Below are 8,913 nucleotides of genomic sequence, written 5' to 3' on the forward strand. Positions count from 1 at the left end.
TGTTAATGTATGTGTCAAAGGAAACTTGTTCAGATGCCAAGTGGTCTCCTTGTGTTCAGAGGGTGTGGATTGTACAAGTTTCAAGTGTCTCAACATAAATGTAGGCAGGCAGCCATGGGCATAGAGAGATGCAACTAGTCAATGCATAGATGCAAAATCTCTCTCCTCTCTAGCAGCCAGCCAAAACATAGTAGTTTGAAGCTTGTACAGCAGTGGCCTCTGCAACAACTACTCAAGCCAAGGCAGCCATGCAGTGTTGCTATGCAAGTTACAGAGGGATTGTGTGTAAGTTTCAACTGTCTTAATACAAGGCATATGAAGCGTGCATAGTTGCAGAGCCTACTAAACAAGTGCAGCTAATTTGGCAAGAAGGTTCTTTTTTAAAAGTTGGGCGATTTTATTACATGAGGGTCCTGCATACCCTTTTACAAAAACACACACCCTTTTACAAAAACACACACCCCTACAAGCTCAAGATGCAATGTAGGCAGCCATGGATCGAACCCATTACCTCGGGTTACAAGCTATCCACTTTAACCAACTAACCTACCGATTGCTGGAGCAAGATCTACAAACGTGTGGAGGCTAAATGTTAAGACAATTTTCAGCATCTTTTTATTATGATACATATCTTGAGGGCAATTTTTTGATCTTTTCATCATTATTATGATTCTGATTACGCTGGTTGTTCAGGCAACTTTTGCACATTTTGGGTGTCAATTTCACTATCTTTTTGCGAAGGTTTCACACAGGTGAGTGGCTTTGAAAGGCCAGTTGAATTTTAAGTCTCTTCCGACAGCAGTTAGGTTTCTGAGTAATTGGTTGTTGAAGGCAACACTCGTTGTGTGGGGTAGAAATAAAACCATTTTTCTTTTTAGCAGTGCATCCAACTAGACATGTACATTACATTATGTAGTTTAAGATGTTACATCGCAAAATTCTCTCAAATATCAGGGGTTTTCTCCGCTTATCAATATCCTATCAGGAGCAATATTTCACATCCTTGACAATTGGATGTTTGTTTTATTCATACATGGCCTTCCATAGCCGTATTGTTTCATGTATCTTAAACTTCTGTTTGATGCTCCACATTCTTAGAACTGCAACATGACCTTGAAAGATCTTACCTTCACTTTTGATGCAGAACATTGAGAGTACCAAGATGATATTGCAGTTGAAGATGAATAAAATCCAGAGCATTTATTAATTTTCCCTCAAGTTTCATCCATTCCACAGAACTCCGTTAAAAAGCAAAGTCTTAAACCTTTATACTTACAGAAGGAAAAATACACAATAACTACTTTATACATGACTTGACTGAGTATTCTTCACTAAAAGCATCAAGGCGACCTAGCAATTTTCAAGCAAGTCTACTGCCATTGGCTAAACTTGAGATCAAGCTCATAATACTAGCTTTAACGAAATAGTACTGCAACATACAGTTTCTCAACATGCAGCACCAAAAGATTAAAGTTAAGGGCCTTTGACACATTATGGGTTCATGTATCAATCTTGTTATTAGACATATGAGCAAGACTAGTGCAAGATGAATGATTAAAGAAATATTAACAATGACGTGTGCAAAATAAGCATGTGCTAGGTTTGATTGCAATAGTAGAAAGACATTGATAGCACACATGACTCTTCAAACAATGGAGAAAAAGCACCAAAAAAGCCCTTCCTAATATAATATCGATACTCGGCCATCCTAAACAGAAAATAGCCTGCAAAACCCAGCACTTAACCATGCCATTGACATCAGATACTAGCATCAAATACACTCAACCTCATTGACAATTGAAAAGAAAAAAACAATATCACCCTAACGAACCACTGGGAAAAAATGTTTTGCAATTCTAGCACACATTGAAAATAAAAAATCCACATTTTAGTATCATCTGAAAGTGCCCTGTTTCCAGCCAGTCCATCTAACTTTTTCCAAACTTTAAGCATAGAAGCATGCATCTTGGAAAGAGTCCCTAAGGATGGACGTTCACTAGGTAAAAGTAAGGAGGCTGATACTAGAAGTCATGCAATTTTCTTCCACCCAAACATGATGGCCAAAAGGGCAAAATAGTCCCACCACAGATTTACCTCCAGCTGGAGGTACCAGACGAGTCCACATGTAGTGAAAAAGGATTCAAAAAAACCAACTGTACAGCATAATGAGCCTAATCTGATCAAATTCCCAATGCTTTGCAGGGGACAGTAAAACAAACCCCCTTCTACAGTCCAAGCTCCTTAGCACTAAAGCTATGCTTCAGATGGTTTGCAGCTGTGCATCTGTTTGGAGATCCATCTTCTGTTCGGCTCCAAAGTCACTTGAATTTAAATGAGAATCCATGTCTTTGATATCAACTGCACTCGACATTTGTGCGGGCACTGTTATTGCTGTCTCACAAGGTGGCCTTTGGTCCTCTTCCATGGGCATAGGAGCACTCTGGGTAGCAGCAGCATTGCTAATGTAGACAGGAGGCACCACTACAGGGGAGGGCATAGCTGTGCTTGTTTTCTCCACAGGATACTGTAACGGCGCAACCTGCTCATCTCTTCCTATGAACCTCACATTGGGTGCAATGTCGTTGGATTTAGAGACAGGAACCGACAGACTTGGCTCAAACACGGCACCCCGTAGCACAGTTTGCGTGTTGCCCACTCTGACAGTGAGAAGGTAACCTGCATCAAAAGACCCATCCAAAACTCCATGAACTTGTTGCCCAATAAAACCACTGTCCACCATAGGCCACGCTATGTCACCGTTCTTTCGCTTTGGCTTCCGACCTCTTCCATCTGGATTCTGTGGGGCTCTGCTGTTTTCCCCCAAAGGTACTAGTGCACGATTCTTTGGGGGGCGACCTTTCTTACGCTTGGGCGGCACAACAATAGCCAAATCAGGAGGAGGAACAACCACGATGGATTTTTCTTCGTTCATCCTTTTTACATTCCAAGCTGTGTCAAAGTCAGAACCAAAAAACAGCATGTGTAAGTTCACCAAATTCCATATCAATGAGACACTGCTGAAAACTGCTAGAGATGTAACAAGACAAGTCATGAAACAAAATATTTAGGACAGAACCAAAAACCCCCAAAAAAAAACACAAAATTCTGACCACCCTACATGTTCAAATCTAATATGCAAGGAAATGAGGGTAGAAGCTACAAACTCCCCCCTCCCCCCTCTTCAAAAAAAAAACTTATTGCCAATCTCTTAACAACTTGCAGCTAGCAAGCCAGCCATCCACCTCTCACAGGTCCATCAGCCTTGCAACTACCAGCTGCCGCCTCCTGTTTTCAGGCATGCACCTTCTATAACTACATCATGGTTGCCAAAACCAAATGAAAACAGCAACCACCAAAACCTTTCGAAACAGTAGAAAAAGAAAAAACAAAAAATGTATGTCATCATGCATGTTATAGGATTAGTTCTGTTTCAATCATAGAAGCAGGAAACATGTGGAAATGGGTGGGCTAGGAGAGGAAACAGCGAAACAGCACCTCTTCAGATGGAAACAAGTTTCCCCGAGGAAAACATTTCGGGAACGGCGAATACATGCTGGGTGAAACGTTTCGCTGCCGTTTCGTTGCGGGCACTTTTTGCCTTTTTCCTCTTTGCTTTTTTGCTAAGGTTTTATTAACCTTAGGCATAAGCATTAAGGTGGCCACTTTTGCACAGATGCCACCTACTCGCCTGCAAAATGTGTAAGCGAGCGCCTAGTGCAACTTGCAAGTTGCAACATGCCAGCGGCCAGCCAACTTGCAACGTGTAAGCTCTTGGCTAACTTCTAAGAGCATTGACAGTGTTTCCATTAGCAAAGTGATAACCGCATAAGCCACCAACTTCCAGGGCTGGACTCTCTGCAAGGTGCCAACCTTCTCTATAGAGTCCAAGAAAAGATATTTAAACAGCCCGTACTCTTGCTACACACAAACCAAAAAAACTCGCTCTTAGTCTCTTTCTCTCTCCTTTCTCTCTTAGTTACACAGAGATAGTTCTAAGTTCCCTCTCTCTCTCTCTCTCTCTCTCTCTCTCACATTTTGACTCTCACCTAGAGGGTTAAGCCTTGGAAAATGAATCTTGCTCCTCCCACTCATGGACGCAGCCAAAGCTCAGGGAGTCGAGCGAGTGCGACCGCCATGTTTGGAGCATCTTCCACCACCATTGATGCACCCTGCATACTACTGCACGGCATCCTCAAAGGAAAGCACAAGTAGATGCAACTATTGCTTGCTTTTTTTTACTCGTGGTATTCCTTTTGATGTGGCCCGATCTCCTTTCTTCAAGGAGATGGTGGGCTTAAATTGCAGCCTTTGGCCCCACTTATCAAGCATCCAAATATGATGCATTGCGTGACAGACTTTTGCAAGATGAGATCTCTAGCATTGATGATGCCTTAGTTCCTGTGAAAGAAAAATGGGAAAATCTATGGGGTATCTTTGAAGTTTGATGGGAGATGGATGGAGTGATATATGCAGCCACTCTTTGGAGGGTGTCCTTTCATCATGTTGGGGCAAGGCTTTGACACTTTGTACATAAAGTCCACGGAATGTGGTGTGCGCCAAAAAACACCTCCTGTTCTTTGTGAAATGTGGAGTGAGGCAATGGAGTATGTGGAGCCAAATAATGTTATATAATTTATATCTAATTTGGACAGTACTAACAAAGCTGCAAGGGCATTATTAGAGCAGAGATATCCACATGTGACATGGAGTCCATGCATAGCACATTGTTTAAACAACTTGTTAAACGATATTGGAAAGTTGCTAAGTTCGCAAAGAAAGAGCTTCTCAAATACTCCGAGACTCGCTTTGTCTATAACTTTCTTATGCTTCATCGTCGCTATAGCCAAAGACCGGCTTTGAAGCAAATGGTGGCAAGCCCAGAGTGGGCAACTTGGCCTACTTCAAAGGTAGCACTAGGGCAACTTTGTTTCAATACTATCATACAAGATAATTTTTGGCTTGAAGTGAAGCATCTATTTTTGATTTGCTTGCCAATTGTAAATCTCCTACGCTTGGTGGATGGAGATGTACCATACATGGGAAAGATTTACAAGGCAATGGATCACATGATTGAAAACATCCCCATCATCGAGATTGATTAGGCAAGGCCTCAAGTGCTGGAGAAACTTGCTATTGGTGGCAAATGGAACCAGTACTATTCTCCACTTCAACACAAGGGAAGACGACAACATGCAAATGGCGAGGTAGTTTGGGGTTGGAACTCCAGACTTCAGACTAGTTCTCCTGAGCAATGTCAAATTGTGAAAGACCAACTTGCAAGCTATCAAGGCAAGGAGGACATGTTTGGATGTAGTGATGCTCAGTGTGACAGGTAATCTTGATTCTTAAGGCTTTTAAAATTGTATAATACAATTAACATTGCAAATCTCTTCATAATATATATAAACATAGAGCTTATCATTGTATATTTCTTAAATTTTAAGTTCCATGTTGGTGCTGTAACTTGGTGGGAGGACTATGGAGCTGATTCTCCTCATATTCAAAACTTGGCCATTCGAATATTGAGCCAAGTCTGCTCTTTCTTGGCATTGGAGTGATTGGGGAGCACCTTTAGCCACATCCACACAAAAAAGATAAACTGGCTTGGAACTCAAAAAGCAGATGATCTCATCTTTGTTAATGCAAGCTTGCGTTTGCTAATGAAGCAAGAGTATACCCCAGGTTTATACATCGGCTTTCACAAGTCCGATGGAAATGCTGGTACAATTCAAGAGATTCTGGAGGCGACAAAGGATGTTGACAATGAGCCTGCACAGGCTTGAGAAGATGTTCCAAGTTTCAACCGATCATGATGAGTCAAAAGACTTTGAGGAGCTGGAAATGTTCAATCCTAAGGGTCACGCTGTAGAATCTACGTTTTAGATTTTAGAGTGTAGATTCCACACTCTAAATTTTTTTTGTTTTGTGTGTGGAGTTTGGATTTTGGAATGCTAAGTTTAATTGTTTCAATTTATTGTTATATGACTCCCTCTTGTTGTTGTTGCGTTTCCGTTTCCCTCCCCTGGAAAAATCCGTTTCCGTTTCCCTGTTTCCCACAACTATGGTTTCAATGCATCTGAACACAATCAAGATGCTAGGGTTCATTGAGAATGAATCGGTTGAAGGCACACCAGATTGCAATGCCACAACTACAAATAAGACTTTGCTCACAACCTATTCACATGATGACAACTAAATAAAGTTATATTTATTTAAAAAAAAACAAAATTCTTTGGGGACAAAAGACAAGACTAAGAAAACCTTTGATATTGACAACCTTGCCCGTCCAAGTCCCCCGCCCATGTAATCCATGTGTTGAAAGAAGGCAAAGTATAGCAAATACAGTGGCCTTTACACAACTGACATGGCAGGGCAGGTCAAGATCGGCGATATTGTCCATACAAGCCAATATACCTTGAACCAATCATGCTGCAGGCATACAGAAAATATATGCAAACATGCATCATACGATACATAAAAACATACATGTGTGAAGGCCTTAGCTGCAGGCATATTCAAATTAGTTACTTACTTAAAGTACACACACACACATATATGCATACATACATAAATTTGAAATGTGTAACAGTTTACATGGTAAAGTGTACTTGAAAGCAGTAAAAGCTCCCAAAAAACAAAATCTGAAAAAGAATTATCAGTAGATTTAGCACCAAAACCTGTACACTGGAAAATACCTAGGGGAAAATAGCAGCAGCAGTAGATTTAGCACCAAGACCTGTACACTGGAAAATACCTAGGGGGAAATAGCAACAGATATACAGACCCCGGAAAACGACCAGAAGCACCTGCTAGACAGAAGCTAAAAAAGAAAGCAGACTCTTGTGTGTGTGTGTGTGTGTGTGTGTGTGTGTGTGTGTGTGTGGATAGGTTTTTATTCGGGCGAAGGGGTGGGGCAGAAAGAAAAACATTCTTTATTTGAGACATCAAATAATACCCAAATGGACCCAACCAGCAAAGAAACCGTTTCAAGAGAAAAGAGCGAGACCCATTTCGCCACGCACAGAGAGAAACCCAAAGACTCCAAAAACATGGTGAAAAAAAAAAATCACACGCCATAGCTGCTAAGCTCTGCAACATAACAGAGCAAGCGCCCATCAACAAATTAAAATTAAAACCAAGATTTTCCTACCTCGTAATCTTGCTGTGCTGTACTGTTCTGCGAGGCGCTGAGGAGCAGCAAGTGGGCGCCCCCTCTCAGATGTTGGCGCTGCCTTAACAAGTTTCGAAAAATCGAACCATGTACAATACGACTTATATATATATAGATGCTGCTGTTAAACTAAAATGATAGTTGCCCTAGCCTAGGGTCAAGTGAGGCTTTCTTTAACCTACCCTAAGCTAACCAGGAATAATTGAACTAACCGTTACTTTGATTATTCTTGTTTTATTGCAAGTTCTTCTTTTATTATATTGTGAAACTTTGGTACTTCAAAGTATTTCTTTTAGCACCTCGACACACGTGTAGCAAGCAAGACTCAAATCCAGGTTCTTAGTAGGAAAGTCAAACACCCTAATCACTCCACTAAAATGCTTGTGTGGTTAATCCATGAATCTTTTATAAACCATCAAAGGATTTAAGTGAACTTACCACATACGAGTGGACATTGGACCTATGTCTCCAACTATACATATGTAAAGAAACCTAAGATCAAAGGATTGTCTCCTTTCTAGGTTCAATTTGGGGAAGGGCAGTCGGGGAGGGGGGGGAGTAGTTACTAGATGAACAAACTTCAGTGCTCACCAAGAGCTTTGTGTTGCTATAGATGACTAGGTCCAAGAAAGGGCATAAAATTTCTTACCAAATGCCCATTCATACTTGTCTTAAGTGTGTGCATCTATATGACCCAACAAGTTCCTATGGAATGAAATTATTAAGATTAGCAAAGCTTGTATGTGTAGCTTGTCATTCTTACCCATATGGTTGAACTTTGAGAACTAAAGATTATGTTTATCCATCAAGCATGTGTGTGTGTGTGTGTGAGAGAGAGAGAGAGAGAGAGAGAGAGAGAAGTTGAAAGAGTATGTGAGGTGGGGACCTTTGTTTGTTTGCCCCTCTATGGGACTTAAGGGGACATCAAATTGTAGAGGTGGGGACCTTTGTTTGTTTGCCCCTCCATGAGACTTAAGGGATTAGAGAGGCTTGTCCAAGTGGATGCATGGACATGCCCTAGAGCGGCATGTACACCTTACTAGAGGCCATCTCCTTAGACATGCTACAAGATGTGTTTCAAGTGGAAAAGGCTTTGAGATTATATGCAAGGTGTACTTGCTTATCTAAAAGAAAAAACTAGAAAAAGTGCCATAAATTGTGGAAGGAGTACAAAATCATTTCAATCTTGTCTATTCTTTCTTTTGTGAGGAGCACAAGTGAGAGTTGATATAATCATTATAAAAATTTCAAATAATGTAAGTATCAACTCATAATTCTTCCCATGATGCAACAATGCTTGCATGCCTTCATGTTGTGGTTACTTTCACTTTATTCAAATAGTTGTTACAATAAACATTGTCTTTTATCTTAAAAATGATAAGTTAATCACATCATCTCATGGTTTATTTATGTAATTCACTAAGTGAGCATAAAAACAATAATTCACGAAGTGAGCATAAAAAAAAGTATTAAAACAAACATAATATTGTTGAGTAAGATGTTTTTGTGGTGGCTTGGTCCAAATAAGGAGTTTAAAAAATAGATTAATTAAAGTAACTTGTCATCCAAGCTCATTTCTTTGAAATGTGCTATGCTTGTAAAAGTGATCAAACACTAGACTACAAATACTAATAATTTTATTACTTAATTTAGCCACTTCCCTCTCTTGTTCTAAGAAGGGCGATGTTGCTTCTTTGTTCATTCATACAATAATGTGCTTGTAGCCATTTATATGGTAGTGA

At 40.4% G+C, this 8,913-nt stretch overlaps 1 protein-coding gene across 2 annotated transcripts; it reads right to left on the reverse strand.

Annotated features, from left to right (window-relative positions):
• Positions 1-1,766: 1,766 nt before the first annotated feature.
• On the reverse strand, positions 1,767-7,305 carry LOC147625116 (uncharacterized). Of its 2 annotated transcripts, none has more exons than XM_086818382.1 (2): positions 7,151-7,305; positions 1,767-2,949 (listed from the first exon to the last, which is right to left on the reverse strand). In XM_086818382.1, the coding sequence occupies exon 2, from the start codon at positions 2,930-2,932 to the stop codon at positions 2,261-2,263; it is 672 nt and encodes a 223-aa protein (XP_086674508.1). In that variant the 5' UTR covers positions 2,933-2,949; positions 7,151-7,305; the 3' UTR covers positions 1,767-2,260. The 2 variants fall into 2 exon arrangements, with proteins under 2 accessions (XP_086674508.1, XP_086674509.1); XM_086818383.1 differs by having other exon boundaries at positions 1,767-2,933; positions 7,151-7,291.
• Positions 7,306-8,913: the final 1,608 nt, after the last annotated feature.

This window comes from Cibotium barometz, chromosome 24 (assembly GCF_041138505.1).
Source record: "Cibotium barometz isolate CiBa-2024 chromosome 24, ASM4113850v1, whole genome shotgun sequence".
Taxonomy (NCBI): Eukaryota; Viridiplantae; Streptophyta; class Polypodiopsida; order Cyatheales; family Cibotiaceae; genus Cibotium; species Cibotium barometz.

Bases quoted from the DNA above. Each gene is read 5' to 3' on its own strand.
- LOC147625116 (XM_086818382.1), bottom strand. From the start codon at position 2,932: ATGAACGAAGAAAAATCCATCGTGGTTGTTCCTCCTCCTGATTTGGCT.